Source organism: Salminus brasiliensis, chromosome 16 (assembly GCF_030463535.1).
Source record: "Salminus brasiliensis chromosome 16, fSalBra1.hap2, whole genome shotgun sequence".
Lineage (NCBI taxonomy): Eukaryota > Metazoa > Chordata > Actinopteri > Characiformes > Bryconidae > Salminus > Salminus brasiliensis.
This window is the reverse complement of record NC_132893.1, coordinates 5,384,353-5,396,408: the sequence shown is the minus strand read 5'-3', so window position 1 is coordinate 5,396,408 and position 12,056 is coordinate 5,384,353. Positions and strand designations below refer to the sequence as shown.

Genomic DNA, 12,056 nt, shown 5'->3' with positions numbered 1-12,056 from the left:
AACAAATCATTTAATCAACGATTTATTAAACTGAGGAAATTGAGGAAACAATTTATGTCTTAAATTTTTATGTTATTTAACATATTTAACTTGGTCATTGCATAATAATAATAATAATAATAATAATAATAATACATGATTCCTTCACAGCGCTTTTATAGGAACCCAAAGACATAACTTGAAAAGTGTAACACACTGCTAATGCAGAAAAATATTAATAAACAATAATGTGATGATTATTTTCGGTACAATCTGATGAAAATGTGATAATCTGTAACTCTTTTGGGACAGCAGAATTTCAAGCTCACTGATGATAGTACAGCTAGAATACTAGCTAACTAGTTAGCTTTCTAGCTAACAGGTAAATAATGATTTTTAATTATGTATAATTCATATAAAAATCTGTGGGAATAATTTATTTGTGGGAATAAAATACTTTTATTTTCATTCTTGCAGAACAAGACATTTTTTCCAATGGAAACTAATAGTAGTAGGGTAAGTTAAGTTTAACTTCACTATATTTCTTATTAAAAATGTAGGATGATTTTGATGAAAACTATTATAATAAAATATTAAATATTAAAGATTGGTACTAGCAGATATTTGTTTAGATTTCACCAATACTTTAAATAAATGTTTGATGTACTACATTTGTAACCCCCTTTCTCTGTAATCCAGGAGGGTGTAGTTCAAAATGTTACATTTTATACATGCTTATGTGTCAGCAGTGGTCTCTACATCAGCATATTTGTACATGAAAAAGATATTCAGTTCCTCTCCAGTTCCTGTGCATCCCTTGTAACTGTATTTTCACAGCCATTCAGCTACAGGATCATCAGGATCATCGTACTCTGGCTTTGTACCGTTGCAGTAGCCTATAGTACAACATTTCTAGATTTAAATCATTTATTTCTTATTTAAAGTTAGACACTCATAACCCATTTATGAAAAATGAATTGCCAATTTGACTCCAAGCCCTCCTGCACAGCACAGGACGTGACACAGGCTGTTTTAACAGCTGTACATTCATTTTCTTCTCAATCTGTTCCCATGAACTGTGTTGTGTCTTTAATTCTGGCATTTACTGCAAAATTCACTCTTTAATGTTGAGCACAGTTGAATCTTGTCATCAGTGGTGGCAGGTTACTCAGGTCCTGGTCTACAACGCTCCTGCACCTCCAAGCTCGAAGTGTTGATAGGAACTTTCCATTGCAGTATTTTTAAGTATAACACACTGTGTGTGTGTATATATGTATATATAGTTTATTATTTCACTTAAGAACCTTTGTCGTCATTATACAAATATATACTTGTACAGTAAAACACAATCCTACTCTTCACATGTGCCATTTTAGAAAGCTGAGGAGAGCACAGGGTCAGTCTTGCGGCAGCTAAGCACAGACCCACAACTCCGTGATCAATAAACCAGCACTCTAACCTCAGAACCACCACTGGCACAATTTTAGCAGTGCGGTTAATACACCCTTCCTCTGAAAAGACACCCTAACCTTCAAATCAAACATTCCCTCACTGTTCCCATAATTCAGTTCACCTGGGGGTGCAATTTTAATTTAATGCCCTTACACAGCATTTGTAGACAGCAGCCTTGGCCTTTTTTTTTTCCTGCAATAGACCATATTGACAGTGCCGATCTAGGATCTTTTCTTGTTGGAACGGTCATAGTAAATAAGAGAGTGAGCTGATCCCAGATCAGCAGTCAGGTCTGTTTGGAAACATTTTCTGTATGTTTACTAACCTAGATCCTAGATGTATACATTAAGCCCATCATGCTGTTATTGGTAGTTGTATGAAAGTAAAGACAAATAGTCTATTCTGGAGGTGGTAGCCACAAGATGGCCATAATACAGGTCACAGAAGGAGAAAACGACAGGCCTTTAAAAGTAGGGCTGGAGGTTCAATTATGGCAACCTCTGTCGTGGCTCTCTTCTCTACATACAAACGTAATCCAAACACTTAAAAAGCACCTTCAGACAAAGGGAATGCAAGGAGCAGCGTTTTACTCTTCAAAGTACGATCACTAAAAAAATATATAAAATAATAATGATAATAAAAGTCAAATGCAAACAAGACAAGTAACAAAGAGAAGTAAAAAAATTTATTGCAGTATTTGTTCCGCCAGAAGTGCTGGGGATCCCTTTTTTTCTCTCTAGGGTGACCTAATACATCAAAATCTACATTTACAAAAAAAATCTCCCCCTGCATGTAGGCCACAGATACTGCATGCTCTGCTTTTAACAGAATAAATTATGTCCAGGAGACTCCATTGTACAGCATGAGTAAACAAAAAAGGAGTAAAACATAAAGCAGAGGAAATATTTAAAAGTTTGTTGTTTTTTTTCCCTGGACACTGAGCTAAGCTAAAGAAATCCATCCGGTGCTAGGTTTAACTCCAAGAACACTTTATTAAGAACATCAACAGACTAATTTCCAACATTCACTTTAAGTTTATTTTTTTTTAAACAGATTTTTTTGTCAGAGATATAAACATTTTTGTTTTTCGTTTGTTGTTTTTTCTGTTAAACTATGATACAGTGGGAGTAAAAATCACACAACCGAGTTGCTGCACAACAGCGAAGGAGCTCCCACACAATGTTTTCCAAACATTTCCTTCTGTATGCGTCTGTCCTGTTTAACTTAAAACGTGTCCAGTATCTTCTCCTGCAGGTCCTCGTGAGTTTAAAACGCTTTCCCCTCCCCTCCCCTCCCTCTCTCGTACTTCTCTTCCATTACGACAGTGGATCTCAAGGTTTTTGTGAGTCTGTAGTATTCTTGCCTTCCTGTCTGGGTTTAGAAAATGTTGGATCCCAATAAAGTTTGGCTGCTGAGAGTTCATGTAGGAGTAACTGTAGTTAATTAGCTGGAAGTCCCCTCCTTGGCTGCGTACAGTGAACGTAAAGTCTGCACCATTTTGTTAGTCAGCTTGTGCGCACTTGTCAAGGCGATTTTCTTGTAAATGATGTCCGACTCCTTGATAGTGTCCACCCAAGGCACCAGTTTGCGTCCGTCCCGTTTCTTGGCCTCGGCCCAAGTGCCGGAGTAAGAGCCGGCCATCCAGTGCACGCTGTAACCATTGCTCGTCTTCTGGATGACGCGCGCTATCTGCGGCCGGTCCTTGTACTTGGGGCAGCAGATAGCGATGACGTCCATGGCTTCTACCGTTTCGTTCATGTGACCTGATGCGTCTGCGGAGTCGCCACCTCTTTTGGATCGCCGTGACGACTGGAGGAGAAAAATAGGAAAGAGAATGCATTAAAAAAAATATATATTTTTTGGACAACCAATCATTTGTTTCTTCTTTACAAGGGAATAGTGGGGACTTACTCCAGGCGTCTTCTCATCTCCATCGCTTTCTTCATCATAAGAGTCAGCAGCATTGTTCTTCGGGCTAGAGCCTCCCAGAAGAGCAGTGATGGCTTTGTTTCTGGCGTGGGCGCTAGCCGACGCCTCACCTTCCTCATCCTCCTCATCAGGGTCCAAGTGCTCCATCAGTACCTTAAACTGTGAAGCAAACCCAATTGAAAAAGTATAGTCAGTCAGTCATGAAACTAGTGAAAAGTCAAGTTATGCTACAGGTCAACTTGATCATCAAGCAATATAGTGCAGATACACTCCAGTCACCAAAGTCCTGGAAGGCAGTAGAGAGCATAAAGCACAAAGATCTACTTACGTCCAAGTATTGCTTGACAATCTTCCTCTTGATGTCGTCGGTGAGCTCGGCATTGGAAAGGCCGTTGGTCAAGAAGTCAAGCGTCTGCCGCGGACTGAAATGTACGTTGTTTTTTCTGTTCACAGCCTTGTCATACACTTTCGCTGACTCTGTGGGAGAATACTTCTGGATTTTGCTGTGAAGAATGACATGGGTTGAAACAAAGACATTAGTCCTCCAGTTATCCACTTACAATGAAATAGTTTCACAAGTAGAGATGCAGATGAAACACTTCCGAACTGAATCAAGGAGTGACATTTACCTATCTGAGAAACCATAGAGGTTCTTCAGATGCTGCTTGAGGACCAAAAGAAGCAGGATTCCTTGAGAGGCATTGGCAAAATCCAGCAGAGGGATGGGGTTGTCTGGCAGACGGTCCATAACCTTTTCTATGTCTTCGACATCCAGGTCTGAGTCAGAGTCCGAATTCACTGCAGCCACAGCCCGCTTGGGCTTCTTGGCCCTGTGTACCACTTCATCCTCATCGCTGCTGCTTTCACTGCTGCTTGGCGTCTCTTCATCTTCCTCTGAACTGTATTTCTTTTCTCGCACCTTCTTCTTCTTCTTCTTCTTTTCCCGCTGCCTTGGTTCCTTTAGCAAAGACTAAATTGGCAAAAGGTAGGCGTTACAGCAACAGCATAAGGTTACAACAAGAATGCAACAAAGATAGTCAAAGAGCGACAGTCACCTCTTTGAAGGACTGTAAAAGGTTGCTGCCAGACACAGACAGCGTGATGTCGATGTGGTGCATGATAAAGAGAGGCTCTTCTTGGCTCTGGAAGGGGAAACACGCTAGGTTGTCAGCGATGAACAGCAGCATGTTCACCTCCGTTTTCTACAAGAGAACAAAAAGAGTTGGCAGGGTTTAGCAGACATCACAACCCACTGCGATACTTTAACTCATCCCATATTGACCGAACAACTCACCGCACTGTCATCAAACAGGTTAAGTAAGGAGATGAGGAAGGCGCGCCGGTGCTGTCTGTTTCCCCGCACCATTGTAAAGAGGTGGGAACAAAGGGCTGTGCTGGTCTCATCCTGACGGAAACCTCTGATGATGGTGTCACGAGATCCCATGATGGCCTGTTGGACCTGGTAGGACATCTTCATCCCCGCTACAGCCTTCATCTGATTTCATAAACAAAAGCACAAAGATTAGAAGATGAAATCATGAAGTTCATATAAAATCAGATTCTGAAGGCAGCAAATGCAAATAGGCTCAGGTCACTCACATGAATGAATCCTGTGTACTTCTTATCAATCTCCACCAGTTGCTGGTCTGCTTTATTCCTCATTGTAGGTTCAGGATCTGTCCCCATGGCGATCAAATAGGGTACACACTGGGAAAAGATGCACATAGAAGGCATTCAGACCCAAACACAGAGAAGCACAACGTTAAATACTATAGGGGCTGGCAGATTCCTTCTGGGATTCTGTACCTGTACAGGATGAATGAGACCCTGGTTGAGCGTTAGAGCGATGACGTTGAGGGCAAAGTGTCGCACGCTGGATTGTGTGTGGAAGAAAGCCTCCAGCACCTGCTTCAGGTACAGCTGCATGATGGAGCTACTCATCCCTGAGGAGATGTCCCCCATCTCCTTGAGGTCCTCTTGCTTGGAAAGCTTCTTCCCTGCAGAGGCACAACAGTAGTCAACAATCAGGGGTTAAAATTGGGCAACTCTGCTTACAGTTTAAATGACAAGGTGAACCAAAGCAGTGTAATGGCCACTCACACTCTCTGTCAGCCTCCTGCATGCGCGAGTCCTCCTCCTGCAGGTATGTCTGCAGATTTTTCAGCACCTGGATTTTCAGGTTCACTGACGTCTTCCTGTCTGAGAGAAGGCCATTGTACAGGGTCTTCACGTCAGGGACAAACATCAGTCCAGGGTGCTGGATAAACAGGAACCCTAGAGGAAAACAAAGGAGCAGTTTAGACTTACACACCAAAGAACACATTGTGGCACACACATATTGGCAACTTTACATACTGCTAGATATAAAAGCTTAAGCATACCTAAACCAATGATGGCCTTGGTCTGCACCTCCTCATCCTCATTTTTTGTAAAGTAGAGAAGGAGCTCCAGCACTTTGTCCTTAATGACAACCTGTAAGAAAGACACAAGACCATACAAGACATAAGTGGCTTACAAGGCCAGACCCAAAATCTTGTACGTGACAGAAGTGTCTTTAAGCATACCTTGTTATTGCCTTTGAACTCCTCGCGGTCAAAGTCAAAGTGCCTGCATAGGGCTCCTACAGTGAAGAGGGAACGGAGCAGTGCAGGCTTGTTGGACACTAGGATCGTGCTATTTGGGTCCTCCTGGTGCTGGGTCTTCAGTTTGTTTAGAGCCCCTGTGGAAAGTTGGTTCATTGAATACTTTATTTACATTTACGGCATTTAGCTGACGCTCTTATCCAGAGTGACTTACAAGATTACTCGTATTACAGAGGTGGGCCAATGTAGTGTTAGGAGTCTTGCCCAAGGACTCTTATTGGTGTAGCGCAGCATAGTCACCCAGACCGGGAATCGAACCCCAGTCTGGCACATTCTGTGGTAGCTCACTGGCGTTATCTGTGGTGTTATCTGTTGCGCCACACCAACCACACTGTTTGAGTCCGCACACAAAGCTACAGACAACACAATTAGGAAATGATTTGTGTATAAATTGCAACGCACTTACCATAATATCGATTAAAACAAGCCCAGACAAACTTGTAGTTGTGAGTAACCTTGTTCACTACTGCACCAAGGCAGCTCACACAATGTTGCACAACCTGAGGAGGATGAAGACAGAATACCACAGCGAGGGAAGTGAATGCATGTTCTTGATGCAAGTCAAGTCTCTCACAGCAATGTGTATACATATTCTAACAGTACTGCGCCTGTACTGACCGTCATGCCATATTTGATAATGAGCTTCATGAGGTCTTCCTCGATGGTGGTGAGAAAGGTCTCACTGGGGTGGTCCATCAGGGGAACCACCAGCTCCAAGATTTTAGCCACATTACAGATCACCATAAAATCATTCTGGTTCTGTGATTGTGGAAGACACATGGAAGACAACATACAAGAATATCAACATGAGATATATCCAAAGATAAAAAATACAAAACCCCACAATATGCCTTTAAAGTGCATTTACAATAGTGAACCACTAGATGGCCACACAACTCAAAAGTTAAGAGCTTTGGTCAGCTTAAATTTAAATAGCATAGGAGTTTGGTCCTCACATTGCACTTGGTGGTTAGGTAGGGCTGCATGGTCATGGCATGTTTCACCATCAGCTGTGCTCGGATTTTGCTGAACAAGTATAACGTGGTGATGCAGGCCACCAAGCGATTCGAGTTCCCCCCTTTATTCTCGCAGTCTGATGAACAGAAGAACAAGAGAATAGTCAACAGAATGATGGGTCTCAAATTTAACCATGAAATAAAAGCTTGACTAATACCACGATTTTTGCTGCTGTACTAAAGAAAAAAAAAGGGTCTAGTTGATGAGGTACCATCTGGAGCTTCTTCATATTTGAGAATGTGCTCCACAAGATTGTCCACAAGCTGAGCACAAGCCTTCCTAGCTGGCTTGTAGGAGGCGTCTTCCTCAGTCTTCAGCAGCTGCACCAACATGAACATAGACCACAGTGAGAAAAAGGCAAAAGGACAGAAAGAAAAAATATATATACATATTCCCAAACACATACACAGTACAATTATTGTACATAATCACATTCTGCTTGAAATATAATAGACAGCTTGCTTACATTTTGAAGCAGCTGTTCAAACCAGTCGTAACCAGAATCCCTGCATGCAGATACCTGTCGAAAGAAATAGTCATGGTTCATTATACATGAACTGACAATGTCTATAAAAGCCAACAGGCCTACATCACATTCCAACTTATTTTGTATTAATATTATTTTAATTAGACATTCAATTTGTTGTTTACCACATCAGTGATATTGAGGATCTTCCTGGTCATGGCTTCCTTGTCATGGTTAGGAGTCGGGGTGAACCAGAGCTTCTGGAAGGTCTCATTCACCAGTTTCTGAAGAGCAGAGATCACATCATACCACACGTTATCAAATAGGATAGAGATCAAACCTCTCCATGTTGTGCAATAGACTGTCCTCAAAGCAGGAACACAAACAAGCCTCGTTAATAATCTGACAAAAACTGTGTATATATATAAAAAAAAAAAAAAAAAAAAAAAAAAAAGCCAATGCCAAGAAGGAAATGAAAATAGTAAATAAAAATACATACAATACATCAAAGAGGTGGATATTCACCTTAATGCCTTCTTCATCGTTGACCCTTCGGATCATCTTCACACACATCTCTGTGATCTTGTTGAACGTGGGCTGCTCCAGACAGATGTCTCGCAAGATCTTAATCACTCTCTTCCTCACACTGATGCCCGTATCCTGAATGGATGAGCTCAAGCATTAGCATTCATAACCTGGAACTCTCACAATTTCAACGTCATGCATTTTCCACAGCCTATAGGTGGCAGCAGAGGGTCACTGAGGATTTTACCTAAGGTGAACTTTCATACTCAGAATGAACTTTAATCTGGAAAGGGACAGCGTCGTCAACACAGCGGTAACTCTCATTGTTCAGACTGCAGTAGGAGCTATTCAACATATACGCCCAAGAGGCAGCACATTTTGACATTGGCTGCATCTAATCCTATTTCAGTCCACACTGAAGTTTACAGGCCAACTAAGGCCAGCATGAGAGCACAACAGTCCTACACCTCAGGACCTTTTTTTTTTTTTTTTTTTGAACTGGAGATGTTCAAGCATTTTCACCCAGACAACTGAATGTGTAGGATGAGCAGAGAACCAAGGGTCAAGCAAGTCCCTGTGTAATTGGTCTACACCTAGCAGAGCCCTAAAGTACAGAGACTATTTGTCGGATAGAAAATAAGCACATTTAACTACTTTGTGAACAACTGGGTAAGTCAGATAATAGATTAAAGAATGGTCACATACCAGTATTCTCTCAATGAGCATGTCATAGTACTGCTCGGTCAGCTGGGGACGACTCAGCACAAATCGCCCAAGAAGCTCTACAGCAGCCTCTCGCACGCTGGTGGAGTTATCCATCAGCCGCCCATGGACTCCACGCTGCATGTCCAACTGCAAACGCACACACACGATTAGAATATTAGTCCTTGTTCGGGTGCGCCCAGCAGCAACATTAAAAGCTACACAAATGTGTGAGAACAGAGACCTTTTAAAATGAGGCAAAGATGGCTGCCGTGTCAACAGACTTGCCTATAAGAACTTTGGTCAAAATCAAGGCAGAAGTAACAGCCAAGTCTGTAAAACAGACCTTGTTCTTTCCAACAGGTCTCCTTTCCTTTCACTCACCCTGGCTAGAATGCTGGGGTCCACGGCCACCACCTCAGACAGACACTTCATCGCTTTTGTTCTCACAGCGATCGCGCTCTCTCCAAGCACTCGCAAGATCTGAGCAATGACACAAGGAAGCAGAGAACTTTAACACTACACCTCAGATGTACACAGCACTAGTCTCCATTTCTATATATATTTGTGTTTTTAATAATTAACAAACTTTACTCTCTTCTCAAAGTTCCAGAAGCTGGCAAAAGAGCGCAGTATTACCTGTGTTAAATAAATATCAAAGCTCTGTGCAAACGGCCTCATAGAGGCCAAATATCGCACAACTAAACAGGCATCCTCGTAGTCCACGGTATCAGAGTTCATTCTAAAGAGGAGGAAAAGGTTTTAAGTAGAGTTAGATGATCAGCAAGGCACAGAGCAAGACAGAAAAATGCAACAGCATACACAGATGAACACGCTCTCTGTGACTACAGGGATTGAGTGGCTTACTTTAGTGTGGCGAACTGTGAGGGCGCTGTCTTGATTATGGACCTCAAGAACTTCTTCCGAGCCTCAGCTCTCTGCATAATCTCGCCCGTAGTCTCCACGTCCTTGGCGTGGTGCTGACCCTCCGACGAGTCTTCATCCTTCTGGTTCTGGGACTTCATAGCCTTCTCGGTCTCTGTGGTAGAGTCCCTGAACCACTGTGCGATGTAGAACTTCCTTGAAAACTAGACGGCACAAGACAACCAGACTACTTAGATACTTCCTGAAGCTTAACCAAGAAGGGGACCAAAAAAATATCATATCTGTAGTGTCCTCACCAAAAGAGAGGGGTCAGTCTCTACATTTTCACCCAGGTAGTCCAACAGGGCCTTCTGCAGCTGTTGCGTCTCGTCGTTCCCAGCCGCCTAAACGACAAATGAAAAAATGTAAATGAAACGAACACGAGAAAGAAAGCGTTGTCTAGAGTGATGTGAATAAGCTGTAGATACAACTGGATTGTTATTTGCCTCTTTGAGGATGCGATCTATGGAGCGCTGGTCCATCTTGCTGGTGACTGCATCCTTCCGTAGACGGGCAGCAACTGTGCCCAAGTAGTCCAAGGAAGCTACTCTCAGTGCCATCTCGGTCTGCTTGTTACTGAACTGGTGCACCTGAGGACCAGAAACAAGGATGGCTCTCGGATTGTATTTCAGAAAGCAGCACACTGCGAAACATCTGCCGTTAAGGTACTGAAGCACAGTTAAAGGTAAAGCCACTTACCAGCAACCGGCCCAGGAGACTGAGGAGCAGTTCAGCAGCAGGCCACTCTGGCTTGTTGACTGTCGAGAGGAGGTCCTGCACAAAGTTTTCAAATAGAGGCCGGTAGTCCTCCTCACCTTGTTTGCTACCACACCTGAAAGATATGAGCAGCAGAAGTTAATAATAATAATATTATAAAAAAAATAATAAAAAAAACATTCACAGACTATAAGCAGTGTGTCTAAGACAAAACTCACTTTTTGAGGAAAACTGATAAGAAGTTCTGTGCCGTCCTCATTGCAGTCTCATAGGAGTTTGTAATGAGGACATCTTGGTCCACCTAAAAAAACAGGAAAGATGCATTAGTCAGGCAATTTCTTTACTTTTAAACTGTTTAAAAACATCAAACTTTACAGTTACCTATTATTTATTTTAACAGTTTTATTTTTACCTTTTTGTCATACTCATCATCTGTGTTGTCCTTGTCAGTAGGCAGATGCACCACACACTGAATTAGCTGAAGCACCAGAGCAGTCACCATTTGGATGTACATGGGCTCACCATCAACATCACTGCTGTTCAATCTGAAAGACAAACAAGGTCAGATAGATACAAGTAAATGGAGAGTACTAATTTCCTAACGGTACAAAGTTCCTAGAATGGTTACCAACTACAAACGAGAAGATGATGATGTAGCTGATTACCTGAAGTTTCTTAAGCTCCTCTTGCTGGTGGGCAGCCTTGCGAGAGAGGTAAAGATCTCCTCCAGGATCAGCTGCCTGTGTTTCTCATACCGAGAAAACACCTGAGGATGAAAGTCAAAAGTCAGTCATCTTGAAAAAAGGTAAAAAGGTACTACTGTTCATGTGCGACTTCCTTTCACGCATGTGTAAAAACTCACCGCGGTAACCAGCTTGATGGCACAAAGCTGCAGCTCACTGACATTCTCCACAAAGAACGGAGTGATTCCCATGGAAGAGACCTACAGAGGCAGAGACGGGGATTAGAAATGGGTGATCCTTTTAACGGAGCCACTGCTGAAATTACACCTCCAAACCCTGTTAAAAAGCAGCAACAGCTCACCTGTAGGATTGTAGTGTCAGTCAGGAGCTGGATCTCCAGCAGCTCAGAGATGTTGCTAACGATGTCGCACACTTTATTGTAGAGCATGACGATCACTCTCTGCTTATGCGTGGAGCACTTGGCCCGTTTGGCTTTCGAGCTCAACATCCCACCTGTCATATACAGGGATGGAGTGGGCCAATTAGGGTGAGAACTGATAACCAGTGTGGAAACTATAATGTACTTAAGGCTAGAAATTAGCTCTCTTCCCATTAAAAACCCATCCAAAAGCCAAAAAAAGTGACAAATGCCATGCTATGTTAGGGCCTTATCACTTACCTCCATGAGGGTCCACTCTGTAGACCGGGTCATACTGGGGGTAGAGGGTGTTCTGCAGGTGGAACTTTGTGTACTGTAGCACCCTTTCAATCACATCCTCGATGTAGACCGCTTTGGGCATCCGTGGCGAGGTCATGATGTTCAGAGCAGTCAGACAGGCGTCGGCTGATTTGGTCACCCGTTCCATGATGAGGTCACGCCACAAGCGCTCCTCATCCTCTGCATCATTGTCCTAAGACAGGGAGGGAGAAAGAGCAAGGCTTCAGTCTGACTGCTATTTACATCAGAGTTTGTGTATAGAAGAAAGAGAGCTGTGCTTCTGCAGAGGCTCAGCTGTACTC

At 42.7% G+C, this 12,056-nt stretch overlaps 1 protein-coding gene across 6 annotated transcripts in view; it reads right to left on the bottom strand.

Moving 5' to 3' along the window:
• Window positions 1–2,126: 2,126 nt before the first annotated feature.
• Window positions 2,127–12,056, bottom strand: part of nipblb (NIPBL cohesin loading factor b) — a 31,299-nt gene continuing 21,369 nt past the window's right edge. For all 6 annotated transcript variants that reach the window (XM_072658221.1, XM_072658224.1, XM_072658225.1 and 3 more), the window contains exons 17-47: window positions 11,716–11,947; window positions 11,398–11,549; window positions 11,216–11,296; window positions 11,019–11,119; window positions 10,766–10,898; window positions 10,572–10,654; window positions 10,336–10,468; window positions 10,083–10,226; window positions 9,894–9,980; window positions 9,580–9,800; window positions 9,352–9,454; window positions 9,097–9,195; window positions 8,716–8,862; window positions 8,011–8,145; window positions 7,671–7,769; window positions 7,486–7,539; window positions 7,231–7,339; window positions 6,959–7,095; window positions 6,621–6,761; window positions 6,409–6,502; window positions 5,925–6,079; window positions 5,742–5,832; window positions 5,461–5,634; window positions 5,167–5,357; window positions 4,960–5,067; window positions 4,655–4,855; window positions 4,416–4,562; window positions 3,990–4,330; window positions 3,689–3,863; window positions 3,343–3,519; window positions 2,127–3,240 (exon numbers count right to left, since the gene is read on the bottom strand). In XM_072658221.1, the coding sequence (XP_072514322.1) occupies window positions 2,875–3,240; window positions 3,343–3,519; window positions 3,689–3,863; window positions 3,990–4,330; window positions 4,416–4,562; window positions 4,655–4,855; window positions 4,960–5,067; window positions 5,167–5,357; window positions 5,461–5,634; window positions 5,742–5,832; window positions 5,925–6,079; window positions 6,409–6,502; window positions 6,621–6,761; window positions 6,959–7,095; window positions 7,231–7,339; window positions 7,486–7,539; window positions 7,671–7,769; window positions 8,011–8,145; window positions 8,716–8,862; window positions 9,097–9,195; window positions 9,352–9,454; window positions 9,580–9,800; window positions 9,894–9,980; window positions 10,083–10,226; window positions 10,336–10,468; window positions 10,572–10,654; window positions 10,766–10,898; window positions 11,019–11,119; window positions 11,216–11,296; window positions 11,398–11,549; window positions 11,716–11,947 (4,611 nt within the window). In that variant the 3' untranslated portion in view covers window positions 2,127–2,874. The remainder of the gene's footprint in view (window positions 3,241–3,342; window positions 3,520–3,688; window positions 3,864–3,989; window positions 4,331–4,415; window positions 4,563–4,654; window positions 4,856–4,959; window positions 5,068–5,166; window positions 5,358–5,460; window positions 5,635–5,741; window positions 5,833–5,924; window positions 6,080–6,408; window positions 6,503–6,620; window positions 6,762–6,958; window positions 7,096–7,230; window positions 7,340–7,485; window positions 7,540–7,670; window positions 7,770–8,010; window positions 8,146–8,715; window positions 8,863–9,096; window positions 9,196–9,351; window positions 9,455–9,579; window positions 9,801–9,893; window positions 9,981–10,082; window positions 10,227–10,335; window positions 10,469–10,571; window positions 10,655–10,765; window positions 10,899–11,018; window positions 11,120–11,215; window positions 11,297–11,397; window positions 11,550–11,715; window positions 11,948–12,056) is intronic.